Source organism: Callorhinchus milii, unplaced genomic scaffold (assembly GCF_018977255.1).
Source record: "Callorhinchus milii isolate IMCB2004 unplaced genomic scaffold, IMCB_Cmil_1.0 Scaffold1, whole genome shotgun sequence".
Lineage (NCBI taxonomy): Eukaryota > Metazoa > Chordata > Chondrichthyes > Chimaeriformes > Callorhinchidae > Callorhinchus > Callorhinchus milii.
The window spans coordinates 14,544,224-14,565,749 of record NW_024704742.1 but is presented as its reverse complement, the minus strand read 5'-3'; the positions used below and the strand labels follow the sequence as shown (position 1 = coordinate 14,565,749).

General features: G+C 40.8%; 1 protein-coding gene across 1 annotated transcript in view; it reads left to right on the top strand.

Moving 5' to 3' along the window:
- sec24d (SEC24 homolog D, COPII coat complex component) overlaps positions 1-21,526 on the top strand; it is a 113,587-nt gene that overhangs the window by 4,061 nt on the left and 88,000 nt on the right. The window contains exons 3-8 of the mRNA XM_042337359.1: positions 246-447; positions 4,403-4,532; positions 5,664-5,815; positions 6,573-6,863; positions 7,720-7,838; positions 15,756-15,867. Coding sequence (XP_042193293.1) covers positions 297-447; positions 4,403-4,532; positions 5,664-5,815; positions 6,573-6,863; positions 7,720-7,838; positions 15,756-15,867 — 955 coding nt within the window. The 5' untranslated portion in view covers positions 246-296. The remainder of the gene's footprint in view (positions 1-245; positions 448-4,402; positions 4,533-5,663; positions 5,816-6,572; positions 6,864-7,719; positions 7,839-15,755; positions 15,868-21,526) is intronic.

Here is a 21,526-nt window from a genome sequence, read left to right as displayed (position 1 = left end):
TGCTGGCAGCACTGATATTTGATAATTGAGAATCATCATCAATTTGTAATCGAGAAAGGTATTTCTTCTGAGTAAACAATGACAGAGGTTTGGTGATACCTTGACTGTTCCCTGAAGTAACTTGAGCCATTCACCTAGATTTCTGAAACAAATGTGTCACTTGGCAATTTGTAGCAAATAGAATCAACATACAGCAGTTCAATAATTTGTGAACCTAAATTCTGATTTGTATTTTTCCCTTGCAGGTTTCTTAAGGGTTTTTGTCGTTTAAGGAATGAACATATTCTGAACAAAGGATGAGTCAACAAGGATATGTAGCAACTCCGCCTTACTCTCAGGCTCAGCCTGGAATGGGAGGCTATCCAGCCGGCTTTGGGTCAGCAGCTTCCCAGTCTCACTATACCCACTACAGTGGAACAGGTCAACCTTATTCTATACCTCAAGGAGGTAAGATGCTGGAGAAATACTCCTGAAATTCATCTTGCTTTCATCTCATCCCTGTTGAGGGGATGCCCATTATCCTTGTGAAACACTTTGAGAAGTTCATTCTGTGTGCAAGTCTATCTGTTGATTTCAGGCCTAGCATTACTGGCATTACTGGCTTGAGCAAGCCTGAAATAACTTGTTCTTTAGTTATAATAACAGTAATATTCCTTGCATTTGATATAGCGTCTTATCACGTCTTCGAGACATCTCAAAGTGCTTCACAGAATATGCTGTAAAGTGAATTGACTGTATATTTTGTGGGTGAAACACGGCAGCCAATTATGCACAGCAGTAATCCATGGCAAACATTGGTTACTCAATCCACAACAAACAGTCGTGGATTGAGTGACCAATGTTAAATTCTGAATTGTGCAGAGGGATAATGGTCATAGAAGTGATTAATTTGGGTTGTTAACCACATCTGAAGACCTTCCTCTTCAACCGTGCCTATAGTCAGCTTCCCTTCCTCCCTGGCTTGGGGTCCAACTATTCCATTGTTCAATATAAATGCATTGTTGTTGTCCAGATATACTGTATATCACTGGCAGCAAGAATGTGTGCGGTCTGGATAAAATAGCATTGAGGTTTGGATTCAGAATGTAATCTACTGCCAAACTGAAAACATATACATAGATAAACTCCAGCTAAGCCGGACCAATTGGGGTGAGGGGGGTGGGGGGAAATCCTGTCCCGGGAGCTGGAATTTCTATATAAGCGTAATGATAGTGCTGGTCCTGGCATTATTGGCATTTTTTCGGCACTGCAATTTTTTTTAATGTGTGAATAAGCTATCTTCTGCTTGTGTAGTCACTCACCAAAGAGGGCTACTACACACGGACACTGAAGGCTAGCAAATGAGGCTGGAAAAAATTCCTTGGGCTGCTCAGCCTGGCCGGCGTTAGTGCTTGTTGGGAGTCAGCAGTCTATGTACAGGCTGGTGGAAATTTTGGGCTTGTAAAAAATTTGTTAGAATTGTTCGGTTTGGGGCCCATTCCACCAAGATTCAAATTCTGGATACCCAGAATCCTACTGTAAGTCAGGGGTCTATACTGTAGATGAAACTCCCTGTAGTTTGATTTAGAGACTTGGGGATAGGCTTCTGCATGCGTCAGGCTCCCCACTGACCAAAAAAGTCAGTGATCAGTCCAGATCAAAGGGCTTTTTTGGCATTCAAGGAATCACAGCTGCAAAATAGAATAATGGTTGCAGTATATTATAATTATTTTTGTAAAACAAAAACTTTAGTTACTTTATTGGACTTCCACTTGAGATGCTGAGAGCTCACTTTCCAATATAATTCATTGATGTTTGTGCAGAAAATTTCAGTTTTTAATTTCCTTTTGCCTCTACTAATCAGTTTTATTTTTAAAATGAATATGTCTAATATCACTTACGCTAAAATTATGATATGGTTTCCTTTGATGAAAAAAAGTAGTTCCTCGAATAATGATATCATTGTATTTGCAATTTATTCCCTGTTACCTGACAGGGCATAAAATTAAAGAAGTTACACAAAACTGGCTTCAAAATTAAATCAGTAAGTTTTTTTTCAAAACTACATTGACTTCAAAGTTAAGACAAAATTCAACAATTTGTCAAATTTTGACATGCTACACAAATAGAGTAAATTTAGACCCTTGTAGAATTTCTCTCAATAGATGAAGTGAAAAACATTTGAACATCACCTAAACTTTGAGATCATGTTACAAATAATAACATGTTTTGCATGGAATGGTTTTCAACTTACAAGTGGTTTGGGTAGCTTAAAGTCTATTGGACTTATATAGTCTGCTACAAGCTTCCTCAAACACAAACAAAGTATTCAACAGCATGAATGCTCCAACAATACGTATTGTACAAGTCCTCCGGCACACCATGTCATATAGATGCTAGGGTCAGTGATAATGGGACAAACATTTTTTTTTAAGATCGTACTCCTGACAGTTGTTGCCCTCTTGAAATGGTGGAGCATGGCAAATCTGTGGAAGCAGATGGAGATGGTCAGAAGGCTGGTAATAGATTAAAATGTCACTGTTTATATTCTGCAGATTAAGAATCAAAAATGTTCTGTGCTATCTAACTTTCAAAAGATACATTTCCAGTACATCCTCTATGCCGTATATGTTGTATGCACTTACATCAGGTGAAACTGTTGTTCAGTGGCTAGGGATGTGTGTCCGATCTGTGAACAGGGAGATGGTGGAAGGCCTCTTACACGTTTCATGCTGAACTTTGCTGCTCACCAAAAATCTTACAGGGAGTTCCTAGTATCTGCATCCAACTAGTGCACTTGGTCAGATATCAAATGGCCAATGAGTGACTATCCTCCAGGTCTCATTAGGGCTAAATTGATGCCAAGGCGACATGAGTGACAAAGGGATATCAGAATTGAGTTGGCTCTCTGTGGTGGGCTTGGTACTCCACTCTCTGAGCTAGGTGAGTATATAGTACTCCAAGGCACTGATAACCAGCCAGCATGGCACATGGGCAGGAGTAGACCAGTCACTTGGGTTAAGGATTCTTCCCTACAGTTACTCCTGTTAACCCTACAAACCAAACCTTAGTGGGTAAGGGATCCTAGTGAGGCACACATTGGGAAGTTTGCCAGACAGAGCTTGAAATGGCTAACTATGCAGTTTTAGCTGGTTATGCTCTAGCAGTACCCCAACACACCCTCTAGGCTCCCCAAACCTTGTCTGTCAGTGAACAGTGCTCCACGTTGGGAATTTGAACTCATATAGTCTAGGCTGACACTCCAGTATACTGATGGGGGTGTGCTACATTGTTGGAATTGCCATCCTTCGGATGAGACATAAACCCAAGTACCGTCTGCTTTTACATAATACAGTTACTGCACTTTACAGCAGTAGCAGAGGTAAAGGGAAAGCGCGAGACTGCCATCACTCTCCACGCTGCCTCATGACTCTTACATTCTTGTCAGAGGAGTGGAGGGCGACGGAAAGAGAGCCCAAGTGGGAGGCATGAGGCATTGTGGAAGGTTGTGTCACTAATGACTCATCACAGCCCTCCAAACCCCCCCTCCCACCCCAACCCCTCCATGAGAAATTTGGCTCCATCACTGCTTTACAGTCTATCTTCTGAGATGCCCTAAGATACCCTTACCATGTAATAGGATTACTACTACTATTTTTAGTACTTTCTGGAATTAGGTACTACCATCTGGTGTATAATCAATGGATCAATAAGCAACTCAAAATCTACAAAAACAGCAACTTCACACAAAATATTCCATCTGTCTAAAAGTGTACCACTGTGCTTGTTAACTAGCTAACATGCTGTTTCCTGGAGTCTCTCCGACTCACCCGTTACACATTCAGAGCCCGCCTCAAGATGGGGTCTTGCCTCTTTGACAGTGCTTTTAGTCATGTTTCCTCTTCGCACCCTCTTCAGCTCCCACCCACCCCCAGTGCAGGTACTGATGGGAAAGGCACTATATGAATGTATTGAATTATTGTGGCATGATGCTTTAGTTTTTGCATGGATGTATTGTGAAAGATATATTGCCTGGTTGCTCTTTTTTGCCATGTGCCTGTATGGGGTTCAGAAAAGCTGTCACCATTTCATTTGTTGTTTTCCTTTGGATTTCGTCCCAGTAGTGGGAGTTCTAAAGCCTCCTGTTGAGATGATGTTGGTGGGGTGGTGGAGCTTTATACCACTGACCTCAACAGGCTTCATTATCTAAGTGCAGTCTTTTTCAAGACAGACAGACTTTTGGAACATTTTTGTTTTTCGGTTACCCAAGTTACTGGAGAAGGTGGTTGAGGATTTATATATATAAAAAGACTGATGCTATGATGGGAGGATGGCAGTGGAGTATTCTAGAATAATCAGATAAAATGGGCTTCTTTAGAACCAATCGTGATCTTGTGATTTAATTGATTTATTTTACTTTCAGGACCTTTAAAACCAATGCCTTCACCTCAAGGACCCCCAGTTTCCGCTGGTCTTCCACCACTTGGTCCCAATCCATTCGGTCAGCCCAGTGTACAGAATGGAATTTATAGTGCTGGACATCAGGCTCCAAGGTATACAGTTCAACATGTTAATGTCTCATCTAACAATATTCTGCATTTACTTGTTTTTGGAAACAAAACTCTCAAAAGCCTGCAGTGAAGCCGAGAAGATAAAATACAGTCTAACAAAATGAAGAGCATGTTATGTTTTGCAAAGTCAAGTTGGTTGATTGTCTGAAGATTGCCTACACTTACTTTCTTTGACGCTGGCAAACCACAAACCTCTGCAAGCTGATTTAGAGTGGAACTGTCTCTGTTTCCACTTTTAGTATTTATTCTCTTAGTAAACCACTGGAACAACACTGAGGTATTGAGAGGTCCCAGTAGTATGTTTCATTTGATTGCAGATTATTATTGTGTCTCTGGTTCAACAGCTGAATAGAAAGCTTTTTTACAGGATAGTTGATCTAGAATCTGTGCTCTTGACATATTGTAATTTCCTTTTTAAATAATACTGTATCATGATTCTTAATAAATAATTACCAGCAAATTGACAGCATAACAATATTGATTCTGAGATGCTTACGGGGCCTGAAATGTTTAAATCGTAAAACCCAGTTATAAGATTTGCACTATAGTATTTGGTTCAGGTCAAGAGTTTTTTTTAATTTAATAGGAAGTACAATTAATAATAATCCTTGCATTTGATATAGCGTCTTAGCACGTCATCGAGACTTCTCAAAACGCTTCACAGAATATACTGTAAAGTAAATTGACTGTATATTTTGTCAATGTTTGTGTTAATACGATTACTATCTGAGAATTGTGCTGAACTCGCATCCTCTGGTGCCTGAAGGGGTCACAAGACCAATTCTTTCATAATGTCAGAAACAAACTCTGGACCATAGGGCATTTGTATGCAGAATGTCAAAATCAGGTAAGAAATGTGGAGCAGGTAGCATAAATCCACCTACTTGTTCCATGTGACTTTACAGCTGGGAGCAAAGTAGCTTCACTTCTGGCAGTAAAAACACGGCAACATTGCAACTGTGAGAATGTCCATGTCCATTTTTCACCTGAATCAGGACCATATACAAATCTAAACTAGTGGTCATAACTCAAAACAAATCTCTAGCAAATGAGAATATATCTCTTGGTGATAATTGACTTCTTATTGTATTTCTCTTAAAAATGTAATTCCAGATTTGCTGCTCCTCAGTCAAGTAGTGGTGAGCTACCTGTTCTTCACCCTCATGGTATTCACCACCCAGCGTCTGTGCAACAGAATACGGCACTGCCTCCATTCACACAGCAAGTGACCAACCAACTTGGTGCCATGCAAATAGGTGGCTATGGTAAATACTATAGTAGAAACCAGCTGAATCCTTTTTTTTGGATGTATGTGGGGGGTGGGGGGCAAGGATTTGTGGTTCTCACAATTTAGCAACTGCCTAAGCGACCTACCAACTGAGCCAAACTGATAAGGTAGACTTTTCAATGGAAGGACGTACATTAACTAATTTTAGAAATTCTAAAATTTGGCAGATTTTGTCCTGGAAGGCAGAAAATCCTGTGACCTGAAATTTCACTTGGTCTTAGCTTGTCGTATTATTTTGTGTGCCAGGTTATTTCCAGTATAAATTTGTTAACTGAAGCTTTAAACAGATCGCTCTGTGAATGCAAAATTGCTTCCTGTTTTGCTGTATCTAAATCCCATAAGGATATAGTGAAAAGATGGTTATTTTTAGCCAGCGGAATAAAGACACAATAAGAATTTTGTCCACAAAATACACAATCAATATATTTGGTATATAATAGCACTTTGAGATATCTCAATGACGTGATAAGGGGCTATATCAAATGCAAATGGGTGGCTATGGTAAATTCTATAGTAAAAACCAGCTGAATCCTTTTTTTTGGATGGATGGATGGAGAGAGAGAGGATTTGAGGTTCTCACAATTTAGCAACGGGGTTACATTATTAAGGTAGATGTATCGACATGATAATCACACAGCTCAAATCAAGCTTGAAACTTCTTCAATGAGTGTATGTATTTTTACAAAACGTATCTTACCAAAAAGTTGTGCATAATGTATGTATATTTTTAATAGGATCATCTCAGGCACCTCCACAAAGTTCCCCATCACTGTCTGGTCCACCACTCCGGCCTTCATTCCAAGGCCCTCCACCACAGCAGTTTTCACCTCTAAGTTCATCTTCTACGTCCCAAGGTTTTCCTGGTTCACCTCCTGCCTCTTCAGCTGCAGTACCTCCTGGAATGACTGCTTTGCCACCTACAGGAATGCCGGTTGGACTTGCTGCGCCCAATCAAGGCAGTGCTAACTACCAACAGGCTCCAGGCCAGCCCCCCATGCCCATGCCTGGATACATGCCGCAGCAAGGTAAATGTCTACTTTTAGCTAGGAACTTACAGCCAGTGCCTTGGGACTGAAAGGCACTATACAAATGTAATTTTGTGGCTGTTCTTGTACAGCTCTTATTATCAATGTGCATCTGAATATAGATCAGTTGATAGTAATCTGAATCACTACTGACTAAACTCAACCCAAAATGCACAGCTGTTTTGTAAGGATGTAGATTTATCTCCACTGATTTTTTCAACCTTGATACTGAAGTATGCTTCGCAGTTGACCTGGAACTTCGCTATTTAAAAATTGGGAGGATGTCCCAAAGTGCTTAACGCTAGCGGCTGTGCTTTTCTTGTTGGTAAAGTAAATTGCAGGCTGAAAAAAACAACAACCATTTAGCAGTCTCAACGAATGAGATTGATGTGGTTATTGCATACTTAAAGGGTTTACTTTAAATAGCTATTTATGTTAAACAGTTAACTGGCTCTGGCCTCCTGCTGTCCCTTGTCTGCTCTGCTCCACCATCGGCAGGAGTGCTTTCAGCCATTACACTCCAAAGCTTTGGCGATCTCTCCCCCAATCCCTCGGCCTTCCTCCCTCCTTCCCCTTTTATAGATTATGAGTGAAGACCTTGCTCTTTGACCGTGTTTATGGTTGCCTACTCCCTTTGCCCAGCTCGACATCAGGCTCCACTACTGTTAAGCACTCCGAGTACCTGTCCCAGATAAAAGGGGCGATATAAATGCTGCTGTTATTGTTAACAATTAGTTATTTTAGCCCTTTTTTTAAAAAAAACACAGGTTTTATAAGATTTAATGCAAATAATTTATGTGAAATTGGGAAATAAACTACACTTTCCAGTGTTTGCTTCTTTCCCTTTTGTTTCTAGGTGGAATGTACGGAGGCCAACAAAGAGGACCTCAGCCCAATTACCCCGGTGCTTATGGTGCACAACTTGCTGGTCCTCAACAGAAGAAACTGGATCCCGACTCCATCCCAGCCCAGTATGTACCATTTAGTGAAGAATGTACTTTGCAAAGTATTATGATGGACCATTTGGATCTATTATATTGCCATGTGTATAATTTCATCATAATCTAAACTTTGTCTTTCCCCTGCGTACAAGGTCTTTCTCTATACTTTTTTTTAACCTACTCAAGAGGAAGCTGATTCCCTAAGACCTTTCCCAGCTGTTGCTTTTGTGTAACCCTAACATTATTTTCTTTCAGTAAGTGTCCTAACCATATCCAAACCAGAGAATAATGAGGACTAGTCCAGTGCTTTGGGACATCCTCCCGACATGAAAGGCGCTATACAAATGTAATTTTGTGGTTGTTGGTGTTGTGGACGGAACAAACAGAAACACAAAATTTCAGCATTTTTTTTAAATGTCCATATTTGTGTGCTGCATCATCCTGTGGACTCAGTCTTTAACTAAGCATTGATGTACTAATACATAATGCTGCTAAGTATTTTCACCACTAAAGATGTGTGGGTCTGAATTTACTCTATTCACATTGCATTTCCTAATTCGTGAAATTCTTAAACATAGTCTTTTAAGTTGGTATTCTGTAAGTTATTTTAAAATTACAGAAAACGAGCTTCAAAGTTAAAATTTAATTTAATAATTTGGTAAATTTTGCCCACTCTTAAATGTTATGTTAAAAGAGTAAATCTAGACCCAGTTGGAATTTCTATCCAGTGATTTATAATTTCGAAGCTCATCTTACACTTTTTTCTAAGGTTTGCAACCCAGCCATCATGTACATCGTCATGTGTTTATTGAGTATTTAAAAATATTAACTTGAAACTCTCCTATTTTATCTCTTTTTCCATGTATTACATCTGGTCCCAGTTAATGGAACTTTGGAACCATTTTGGATTCTAATTTTAACATAACATAACATGTAGGAGCAGGAGTAGGCCATTCGGCCCTTCAAGCCTGCCCCGCCATTCAATCATGGCTGATCTTCTAATCTAACTCCAGCTAATAACCTGACCCTGCCTTATCCCCCTATCCCTTAATCCCTTTTGCAATAAGAAAACTATCTATCTCTCTTGATTATGTTCAAGGACTGAGCATCAACAGCCCTTTGGGGTAGTGAGTTCCATACATTCACCACCCTTTGAGGGAAGAAGTTCTTCCTCAACTCAGTGCGAAAGGGCTGCCTCTGATTTTAAGGTTGTGACCCCTGGTTTTAGTTTCTCCAACCAAGGGATACAATCTCCCACTATCTACTCTATCATGCCCTTTGATGATCTTATAGGTTTCTATAAGATCCCCTCTAATTCTTCTATATTCTAGAGAAATTGGTCAGCCTATCCTCGTAACTCATCCCCTTCATCCCTGGCAAGAACATCCTTCCTTAAATAAGGAGACTAACATAATCAATCTGCATGATGTTTGATTGTCTGAGGTTATTATCTTACTTCTCATTGCTTCAGCTGAGTCCAAGAAGGAGATTCTAGTCTTCTGAGGTACCAGACCTGACTCCTAATCTCTATTTTAATTCCTATCTATTTATCTAGCTTGTTATCTAACCTTAACTTTGCTATGATCAAGCCATTTCTTGACTAAAGAATATAAGAAGAAGAAATTGTCAAATAATTAAGAACCATTTAGCCAATCAATGCCAGGCCTCCCACATACCACGCAAATTCTACCCCATCCATCCACCCACCCGGCTTTTGGGGGTAAGTTCTTTGTGGAGACTCCCTGATCCCCAAAGATAATCATGCAAAACATCAACATATTCATCCATCTCCACCCTGCTTTCCTCCACAAACAATGTTTTGAAATCCTCTGTCCCATTCCCTAAACCTCCTTCTTTCAGTTGGGGGAGTGGGGTAGGTAAGCGAGCTCTCCGTGCAGCTAACCTGACTCAAAAATGTTGTCCTTGGCATTAGAATGTCAGAATTGAGTAAACTCTCTGTGGCAGTCTCGATGCTCATTGCTGGAATCCAGCAGGTCCGAAGAACAGGGTGACCAAAAAGTTGTGATATCTACCTGTTATCTAAAATATATATATATCATTTTTTTAAGACTTATTAGACATTATATTGGTATCACGACTTTTTGGTCACCCTGTATTAAAAGGGACTCTTACTTAAAGACTAGATGGCATAGCATGTTGATGGGACTTGGTAGGACAGACTAGTCACTGACAGCACAGATTCTTCCTATTTAGATCCTCCTAACCTTGCAAGACAAATCTCTAATGGGTATGGCTTGCAGAATTAGGAGGAAATAAATAAGTGGTCCTAGTTTGACAATCAAGACAGAATTCGCAATAGCAAGTTCTGCAGTTTTAAGGCTTAAACTTCTAACAGTACCCCAACACATATTTAGGGGTACCCAAGCCTTGGTTCTTACCAACCAGGGCCTGATACTCTCTGAAGTTTCTTTGTGGCTTTCCCCACACTACCTCTGTGACCTTCTAAAACTCTACAAAACCACCCGCTCCCTCTGCTCGGCAGGCTTTACGACCTGCTTTACGACCACTGCACACCCAACCTTTGGTGATTGGCCCTTCAGACTTCCTGTCCCCACTCTCTGGAATTCCATCCCAGAGTCCCTTAATCTCGACCCTTCCCTTCCCTCCTTCAAAAGTTGCCTTAAGACCTTCCTCACCGTAGATGGTAGCAGCATAGGTGGCAGTAGCAGTAGCAGTAGGGTGGGGGACTGGAAGTAGAGGTTCGAAGGTCACAGAGGTAAAGTGGGGCAAGACCATGGAGGCTTTAAAACAACAAAATTACATTTGTATAGCGCCTTTCACGTCAGGAGGTCGTCCCAAGCTGCTGGACAGACAGACTTTTGGACTGAGCTGGGGGTTGGGATCAGGGAGGGTGGAGGGCAAGCGGGGAAGCAGGGAGATTGAAATCATGGTCGAAGAGGAGGGTCTTGAGATGGGTCTTGAAGGTGGCGAGGCAGAGGGACTACGAGATGGAGCTCCAGAGGGTGGGGCAGAGTGACAGAAGACCCACCCGCCAATAGTGGGTGAGTGAGGCGGGGCAACGTGAAGCAGGCCGGAACCCGCTGAGCGGAGGGAACGAGCAGGATGGTAGGGGGTTAGGTGGTCAAAAGAGGTAGGGGGGAGCAAAACCATGAAGGGCTTTCAAGGTGAGGACCAGGATCTTGAACTGTATTGTCTGTGTGATGGGAAGCCAGTGGAGTTGGGTGAGGATGGGGGGGGGGGGGGGGCGATAGGTTCACGGAGCCTAGTGCGGGAGAGGACACGGGCTTTAAAGGTGAAGACAAGGATCTTGAACTCAATCCTCTTGGGGTTGGAGAAGGGGGAGGATGTGGGAATGATAGGCTCACAGAGCCTGATGGGGGAGGTGACCTCAGTTTCAGAGCTCTGGAAGGTCTGCAGCTTGTGGAGGGAAGAGTTGGGAAGTCCGCCGAGCAGAGAGTTGGCATTGGCAAGCCTGGACGTGATGAAGGCAGCCTGATAACAGATACAAAGTGAGGTTTATTTTACTTTCCATTCCATTTTCTCTGAACCTTTTAAATGCACAAAGAAAACAGACTTTTTAAATGCAAAATGTAATAAGGAGCTGGATTCCAAATGTGTGAACCAATGAGGATACCATGCCATAACGACAACAGTTTGCATAGCACTCCTCAAGTAGGGTAGCATTCCAGAGGGCTTGGCAGTGGCAGAGAATAACGCTGAGCCGGGGTGGAGGTGACTATAGGCATGGTCGAAGAGGAAGGTCTTCGGGTGCCATCTGAAGAAGAAGGGGAATGAAGGGGAAAGGCAAAGGATAGAGGAAGTGAGTTCCAGAGTTTCGGAGTGTAGTCGCTGAAAGCGCAGCCACCAATGGTGGAACGGAGGGCACAAGGGACAAGCTGGAGGCCGGAGCCAATTGAGTGGAAGCAGCGGGTAGTGGGTTGGGAGTTAGGAGGTCAGAGAAGTAGGGAGGTGCCAAGACATGAAGGGATTTGAACATGAGTGTGAGGATCTTGAAATCAATCCGTTCAGTGATAGTGAGCCAGTGGTCAATGCTTGACTGTGGCAACTATTACTAATGGTGAAGGCCTCACCAATACATATTCAACTGTCAATCAAAATTGATACTTAAAGACATAAAAGTACATGCTATTTTATTGTGCCTTATCAATACTTCAAAGCTCTTGACAGGTAATTCAAATTCATTGTAGTAACTCCATTTATATGCAATCAATTGATGTACACAAGTCATTATACTGTTAACTCACAAGCAAAACTGCATCCCTGGCTTTGCTTGTTAGCCATTTCGTTTCTGAGCAGCCTTTGTAATTATTTTCCAGCAGTTGGAGAGGACAATATGAGTATCGGCTAAATCTGATTTGGCAGTAACTCAGCAAGCACAAACCTGGACAACATTTCCAGCTGCAGTTCAAATGAAGCAAGAGTTTGTCATGTTGCTTTCCAAATATTTCCAAAGCTTGGGATCAGCAGTATCAACCACGGTGTGAACCCCCACAGTGTAAAATCATGAGACAGTACTTCATACGTTTCGGTCACGACAACAAAAAAGGAGCACTCCAGGTCCTAAAGGCAGAGCAAAAGACAGGAGAACAGTTAATACAATACAAAATTACAATACAAAATCACATTTGTATCACATTTCTTTCACATTGGAAGGACTTCCCAAGGCGCTGGATCCCCAATATTAGAGAGATGAACTATGAGGAACAATTAGATAAGCTCTTGAGCCTTGAAAACAGATGTAACTCAAAGGAAACCTTATAATCCAAGTAAATCCAGAACAATATTTTCAAATATGCCAAGGTAGCAAGACAAGAGAATTTTTATGCCAAATATGCCAAGGTAGCAAGACAAGAGAATTTTTAAAAATATATAATTTTAGAAATTACAGCAGGAAGTATTTCTTCATACAGATGATAATAAACAGATGGTAATAAACAGCTGGAATGTATTTTATCAAGAAGAATAGTGGAAGCCAGGATACGTGGTGCTGTAATGGAAAGATGTTCGGGTTGGGATGATATTCTGGAAGCATGAGGTCAAATGTGTCGAAAGGCTTTCTTCATGTGAACTTCCCTGATGAAGATTATCCATTTCATGTCATGTTTTCAGTATATGCTCAGAAAGCAGAAATGGTGTGTCTAAGCAGCTGATCAGTTTGTAACAGTAAAACAATTAAATATAGTGCTTTGTCAATTGGTTCTTTATCTGGGGTGGTTCTAAATGAACCCATAGATGAAGTAATAGAGTTCAGGATATGTCTTAGCTGAAAGTGCAACAGAGAAATTGTGGGCTCTAGATATCTATAAATGGGTGGTACAGGAGCTATCTGGAATCATCACTAGTCCGTGATGACCCAATAAGACCTGAATATTACTCAACAACAACAACTTGCACTTATATAGCACCTTCCTTGCAGGGTAGCGTCTCAGAGTGCTTATTAGTGGCAGAGCCTGACTCTGAGCCAGAGGGAGTGGGGAGGTGGCCGTAAGCATGGTCAAAGAGGAAAGTTTTTAGGCAGGACTTGAAAGAGGGGAGAGAGGAGCAAGGCGAAGGGATTGAGGGTGTTCCAGGGGAGTAGTGGCTGAAAGCTCCACCTCTGATGGTGGGGCGGAGGGTGAGAGGGAAGAGCAGAAGGCTGATGCCAGTTGAGCGGAGGCGCCGGGTGGTGGATTGGGAAGTGAAGAGATCAGAGAGGTAGAAAGGTGTCAGAGAGTGAATGGATTTGAACATGAGAGAGAGGATCTTGAAGTTGATTAATCAGCAAGATGAAGTCAGTGAGCCTTTCTGGTGCAGACACAAAATGGTACATCCATTGCAAAGTTTTCACCATAATCCTGGAATCAGGATACAGAACTCTGTAAATTTTAATAGGCTATTTGTGAAGTAAAGCCAATTCCTATTAGCATTCTTTTGAACTGATAAAACATTTCAAAATGAAGTTTCTGCATTCTGTCAAGCAGCACCTCACAAATGAAGGACTCCTATTAGTTTTTTAACTCTTTGGGTACCACATCGTTTATGACCACAAAACTAACAGGATCACAATTATTTTTCTTTGTATACTATATAATATAATATATATAATATATTAATATGGAGTTCCGACGGTGTATTTAATGTGCATTTGCATGGAAAATAAACAGTGGCTGGCAGTATTTTACAAAGCTACAACTTTCTCAAGGAGTTCACTTAACATTGTATATTAGGAGAGAGTCTCTGGAAAGCTTTTCCACTCAGGAAAGTGAATTTTGAATAGTTTACAAAGACTAAAATACATAACGTGCCCACAAAGTGTTTTATATAAAAAATGTTGACAAGTTTTCTTTAACCTTTTCTGATCATTATGCATCGGATCAGTTTCAAGATCAAAGTTACATACAAATCACTTCACGCCCGAGTACCTCCCTATTTCTCCGACCTGCTTACGCCCCATTCCTCCACCGCCCCCTTTGCTCAGCTGTCTCTGAACTTCTGCACGTGCCTTGTCCCCTCCGCTCAGCAATCAGCGGCGGTGCGTTCAGCTGCAATGCTGCAAAACTCTGGAACTCTGCCTCAATCCCTCCACTTTGACCCTCTTTGCCCATTCTGCAGATTGCATATGAAGACTTTCCTCTTTGACTGTGCCCATTTTCTCCTCCCCTCTCCCCCTGGCTCGTCATCAAGCTGCATCACTGTCAAATGCTGCAAGTTGCAACCAAGTGTGAAGGACGTTATATAAATGCAAGTTATTGTTATATACAGAGGTGACATTGTTTGCAGTAGCACAGAACCCATCAGAACAAGTGTGTGTTTTGTGTAACATTGGAACAAGTAGAAAATGTCTGCTCCATGTGAACCACACTACGATATTGAAACTGTTGTTTTAAAAGGAGTACTATTTTTTAAAAAAAAGCATGTTGTGATTTCTCAGTGATGGGTCAATTGTTTTTAATTAAATGAAATACAGAGCAGTCACATTATTGCACAAATTTGGTTATAATGTTATAATGTGGTTGCGTGTGGACCCCATTAACTGAGTATGTATGTAGCTGGGCTGCTCGCTTCCTGCATGCCAGTTGCATTTTGCTGTTAAATTGATCATGCATCTCGTTATGCCTTCTCCGAATATCTGCTGACTCCTACGATTGCCAGGTGGTGCTGGTGCTCAAGATTGGGTCAGCTGGCTATACGCATGCTCAGTGAGAACAGCTATAACACTTCTTTATTGCTGGGATTTTATGGATCCCAAGCACCGTGTTACAATGGGATTTAATTTTATTGCCCTGATGTGGTAAGAACTGTTTTAGTCTCCTGATCTTTTGTTCAATGGTGTGTTTTGAAAATTGTAATTAGCCATACGTCGAAATCAGCGACTATTGTAAATTAAAACCTCAAATACAATGATAGGTGTCAGCAGTGAGCAAATTTAGTACTAAGAGACGTGAAATTGAGGCATATCCAGAGCTACTTTAGTTGTTAAAGTATACAGAGTTACATCTAACATATCAAAACAAGTAATATAATAATAATAATCCTTGCACTTGATATAGCGCTTTTCACGTCTTCTAGATGTCGCAAAGCACTTCACAGAATATACTGTAAAGTGAACTTACTGTATATTTGTGGGCGAAATGTGACAGCCAATTGCACACAGCAGTGTGCCACAAACAGTTGTGGATTGAAGTGACCAATTTATTATTTTGTTTCTTGAGGGATTATTATCAGGAGTGTGGAGTAAGGAAACTTACCCAAGGTTTTGCCTGCAGGAATCGAACCCAGGTCTCTCGTTTGCGAGGCTAGTGCTCTAACAACTGAGCTTCAGGACTCCAATATATTATATATATAATATATTATAATATATGAAACAAAAATGCTTTGATTCTTGCAAAGGTAGTGGAAATTGCTGATTGAAACTTTTGTTTGGCTGCCGTTTTGAGTTATTCATCTGTAAACTTGTTTTATTCTTTAGACCCAGGTCATAGAAGAAGATAAAGTTCGAAGATTGGGACAGATTTTTACAACGAATATCAAGGGTCAACTTCCTCCACTTGTTACGACAGACTGTGTGATACAGGATCAAGGTAATGAGGTTGGATTTTTTCATGTTAAATTGTTGAATAAATCATTGTTTTTAGGAGCTTTGGAGTGCTGAAACATAATTTTGGTTCATTGAATAGCAGTATTATTTATACATTTGTAATTTGACTATTATGGTGTAAAATTCTGATACTGAGCATTGGGATATTGAGGGCACGTTTGGGCATTTTTTGCACTGGGTGTGTGTTCGCTAGGAATAACACCCTGAGGTACGAAGCAATGTTTCATTGAATTCAGCATTTATTGGCTCCTAAACCAATCATAGAATTATACAGCACAGAAGGAGGCCATTTGGCCCATCGTGTCTGTGCCGTGCAATTGTCTGTGCAATCAGAAGATGAAAAACACAAGTAATTTCTTCGCCAGCTCAACAAGCTACTGAGCCATAGGAACCAAACGAATGGGAGTGGCCAAGACAGGCTGACAAGCTCAAAAATTGAGATGATGTGGGAATGCCTGTACTATAATGTCATGAGCATGCACAATAAGAGGGAGCACTTAGGCTCCCCGATGCCTCCTATGAAGACGCAGTGTGTCACACGAGTGGCCCACACACAGCCCTAGAAATACTAGAATACATGCTCACCAAGTGCCACCCCAATGTATAAGAATGATTATATAATTTGGTGATGTGCAATGATGTTCAATTAGAATAAAGGTTAAAGCAAATAAGGTCATGATGTCTGATATTATTGTTGCTCTTTGGGTGTTATGCAGCCACCAGTAATGTCAGCACCATCACATCCAATGCATGAATATATGTTAGCATAATGATACAGGAGGCATATGAGCAATTCAACACTACTGGTACTGCATAAACCTGTAGGAGATTAAGTGATTTGTTGACTATGTATCCGCACCAGCTCAAATCCTATTACATAACACAGCAGCTTTATTAAATATGTATATAATAATAATGATAATAATAATCCTTGCATTTGATATAGCGCTTTTCACGTCGGGAGGACGTCCCAAAGCGCTTCACAGAACACACTGTAAGGTGAATTGACTGTATATTTGTGGGGGAACGCGGCAGCCAATTGCGCACAGCAATGTCCCACAAACAGTCGTAGATTGAAAATGAACAATTTATTATTGTTTTTGGTTTTGGAGGGATTATTATTAGGCGTGTGGAGTAAGGAAACTTGGTATGGTTAGTAATATGGTTAGTAATGGACTTTTAAAAAAAACTTTCACAGCATAAACCCATACCAGTGCAGATTTGTGAAGCTCTAGCCATGTTTCTTGGTTCTCGTAGAGATAGAGTCTTAAAAGAAAGAAACAGTAGAACCGTGTCACATTCTGAAGCGAAGTCCATTGGTGCACTATAAAGAAGGTCGACAAATCCATATAAAATTCCCAGGGTCCATATTCTGAAGAAACTTACTTTCAATGAAGATTAAAATCATCAGATGGGTGTTTGGTGTCATCAATTCTTGAAAAGTCACTAGGGTATAGTGAAGATTGCCAACAACTGCTTCACACCCCTGGGGTGTCATTATGACCAAACATTTCCAAGGCAGATCTCAGCCAGCAATGCCTAAGTACTGGGAGAGACAGCTTTCCCATCAAGACAGTTTTCTACTGGTCCATCGTTGGAAAGTTTACCAAGCTGTCTGTAACTTCAGAAGTCTCATGTATGTGGATATGCCTGAACTGCTTGACTCTTCAATATCTAAGTTCTCATCCTACTGACTCCTATCATTGCCCCCAGGGCTAGCTTCAAACTGTTGGCAGATACCACAATCACTGCAAAGGGCTATGAATATTGCCACTTTTACAGGAGGGGTGGTACACATGTTGCCAGATGTCACTCAGAAGATCTTCTACCTGGATTTTAGGATTTAGGATGCGTCGGAACATCTGTGGAACCTAGGGCGTTTCAGTAATGGTCAGCTTGTGGCTGGATATTCTTGCGGGTAGATTTAGCTTCAATCTTTCCTCTTCGAGTGCTAAAGTAGGAACGATACTACAATTTCTTCTTTTCAGTATTTCACTTTCTTCTCTAATCACTTCTACAAACAGCCAGCTCAATTTGAAAGCTATTGTATAAGTTCTTTTAAAAGTTACCGATGTTAATACAGTGGAGAAGGATAGAAAGAAACCATTTATTAGGACAGCCAAGTTTCAAGCCATCTGAATTGTCAAAAATGTCAAGATAGGCGCGCTATGAATGGAGTTTTCTTCCTGATATTTTTCCCCCTCAGTTTTCGCAGATAATTTCACATTTGATTAGGATGTGAGTGTGGCATTGAGAAGATGAGAGGTCTGTTTCTCATTTGTGACTTTAAACCTCAATGTTTATTGGCCCATGTTCATCCATTATATTGCTTCTGAACCTCCAACAAATGTACTTTGTGAACAAGGGATATTAAATACCTGGAATACGAGGAATCAGAGAGCACCAAAGGCATGTTTTGGTCAAAAATACAACTACTTAAATCTTTGAGCTGACCTATATTTTTTGTGGGGGGAGGTGGAAAGAGGCCCTCAAATAATCAGATGTAATTTCATGAGTAAACATGCACAGCTTCACAAATTCTCTGCCTAAAAACATAATAATATTTTCTTTTAATCAGTATTTCAATGGTAAATGGACGCCTTTGTTTTTCTCTTACATCAGAGAAGTAATTTACTGCCATTTTGTAATCTGAAACAAGCTAGTAAGACAGTAATAGCCCTAAATGGGCAATACTATGCTATATCCAAGCTTGGGTAATGCAGTAGAACGTTTTTGGCTTCTTAACGTATTATATTTTGCATTCATATGCCTAGATGATTAAGAGATTTATTAGAGACTGCCTGTATTAAAAAATCTCCCAAATAGGATCTGTCTGTTATAGGACTATACAATAGCCAAGAAAACTTGGATCTCATTCCAAGTGTGGCTAAATATTCTATTATATACAAGTTTGTTGGAAAATGCCATTAAGATTTTGTTATTCTTATTTTGGGGGAAAAAAATAGTGTCGGCAAGTATTGCACATGCTTTGTGCAATATTTTTATAGACAAATGTGGCAGCTAATTGCACATATTGTTACAAGTTCAGAAATAACAGTGGAGTAAATGAATCGGCGCATATGTGTTTGTCTTTTATGACATTTATCTGTCATAATAGTAGTGAAGGTGTAACCAAAATAATCCCCACATTTGATATAGCACCTTTTATGTCTGGAGGGCATCTCAAAGCGCTTCACGGGTTTTAATGTAAAGAGTAATGACTGTGTATTTTATAGACGAATGTGGCAGCTAATTTTGCTCACAGCAATGTCTCACAAACAGCCATGAAGTGACTGACCAATTTTGTTAGGGAGATTGTTGGCCGAAACTCCCTCAACATCAGTTACCATCTAAATGACCAACCCAAAGATCTTAAAATAAGGAGGCTCATTTTTGTGACAAGAATATAATTTGAAGAAAGAATAGGAACATGGTGTTGTGCTGTGGACCACAGATTGACACAGGAAGTTCAGAAATATCCAGCTGCATGGCAACTTCTGCAGCCACATACCCACGAGTGCCTCTAGTGCTATTGCCTGGGACTGAACCCAATTAAAAAGTGTTGGAACAGATGGGGGTCCACTCCTTTGACCCCATGGAGGAGCTTGGCAAGCCTTATGAGGATAAGCCATTTGAAGATCGCTTTGATGTAAATGCTGTTTTTCTGTTGGCTGACTGCCACCTTGATGAGAGATTGGTAGGAGCAAAGATTCTCTTGAGTTGTGAAGTGATGTTGGGCAATATGTCTGCGCTCAACTCTTCAAGAATTTATGACTCAAATGCATAATCTGATGATCCTCCACTACTTTGGAAGATACTTTGCTGAGAGTGCAGTCCCCAAGTTGATACAGATTCCTGAACTTTCTCTGCACTCCTAATGATGCCCTGCTGGACATATAGATAATAACCCTTGCATTTGATATGGTGCCTTATCACGTCTTTGAGATGTCTCAAAGCGCTTCACAGAATATACTGTGAATTGACTCTATATTTTGTGGGTGAAACACAGCAACCAATTGTGCACAGCAGTGTCCCACAAACAATCGTGGGTTATGTGATCAAATTATTATTATTTTTACTTATTTTGAAGGGATTATTACCCTCGGAAAAGCATTCCGCCAATTGACTTAACAACTGGGTTCCTGCTTACTGCTAGGTAAACAGAGGCGTGTGGTGTAAGGATACTTGCCCAACATTTCGCCCTGCCCGGGATTAAACCCAGGTCTCTCACTTGCGAGGCAAGTGATCTAACCACTGAGCTACAGGACTCCAACTTTGCTTCTATCTGTGACATGTTAGCACACCTCTGAAATCGTTACCTCAACACCTTCAGCTCACCTCTTCTGTCTGTCTGTCCTACCTTAAGACCTACCACTTCTCTCTTGCTTGGCCTCTAACCCTGCTACTGAGCACTCTGAGATGCTATCCTGTGTGAAGTGTGCTATATAAATGCAGGGTGTTGTGCTCCACTTTATTAGCTTTAATTTAATAATAATAATTATCCTTGCATTTGATATAGCGCTTTTCACGTCGGGAGGACGTCCCAAAGCGCTTCACAGAATATACTGTAAAGTGAATTGACTGTATATTTGTGGGCGAACGCAGCAGCCAATTGCGCACAGCAATGTCCCATAAACAGTCGTAGATTGAACATGACCAATTTTTTATTATTGTTTTTGGTTTTTGGAGGGATTATTATTAGGCGTGTGGAGTAAGGAAACTTGCCCAAGGTTTCACCCTCTGCCTGGAATTGAACTCAGGTCTCTCATTTGCAAAGCGAGTGCTCTAACCACTGAGCTACAGGACTCCACCGAGTTCTCTTCCTTTGAAGAGAACCATGTAACGTATGCCTGCAAGTACATGTGCCTTCAGGGTTGTGGATCAACAATTGCTTGTGGCCTTGAACACCCATAGTACTCTGAAGTTTAATTTTATATAAAATTGTAATCTATCTCATTCGGATGCTAAAACCTGCGTGTGCAACGTTTTCTGGTGTGATTTCAGATTTTCAGAAATTTCTTTTTATCTGTTTCCCGTTTCCTTGATTTAGTTTCTTCACTGTTGTGTGATATTAGGGATTTACTTCTCCACAGAATCAGTAGAAAAGGGAGCTCAACTGATTGCCAACTCAGTACCAATCTCTGTAGTAGAGTGGTTTCGACTTGGAGTGAACATAAATAAATAACTCCAAACCGTTCACTGCAAATCTTTAACAAGTGTCACTGCAGTAGAATTTGTTTTAATGGTAACTTGGGAAGCCATAACCTGATAACTCCCTGTCTTCCTTCGACATTCTTTTATTTTATTTTTATTTTACTTTCATTTTAAAAAGCAAGAGACCTGGGTTCTATTCCCAGCAGGGTGAAATGTTGGCCAAGTTTCCTTACTCCACACGCCTCTGTTTACCTAGCAGTAAATAGGAACCTGGTTGTTAGTTGATTGGCGGATCGCTTTTCTAGGGTAATAATCCTTAAAAAACTCAATAATAATTTGGTCTCTAAATCCACGACAGTTTGTGGGACACTGCTGTGCGCAATTCGCTGCTGCGTTTCGCCACAAATATGCAGTCAATTCACTTTACAGTATATTCTGTGAAGCGCTTTGAGACATTTAGAATATGTGAAAAGCGCTAAATCAAATGC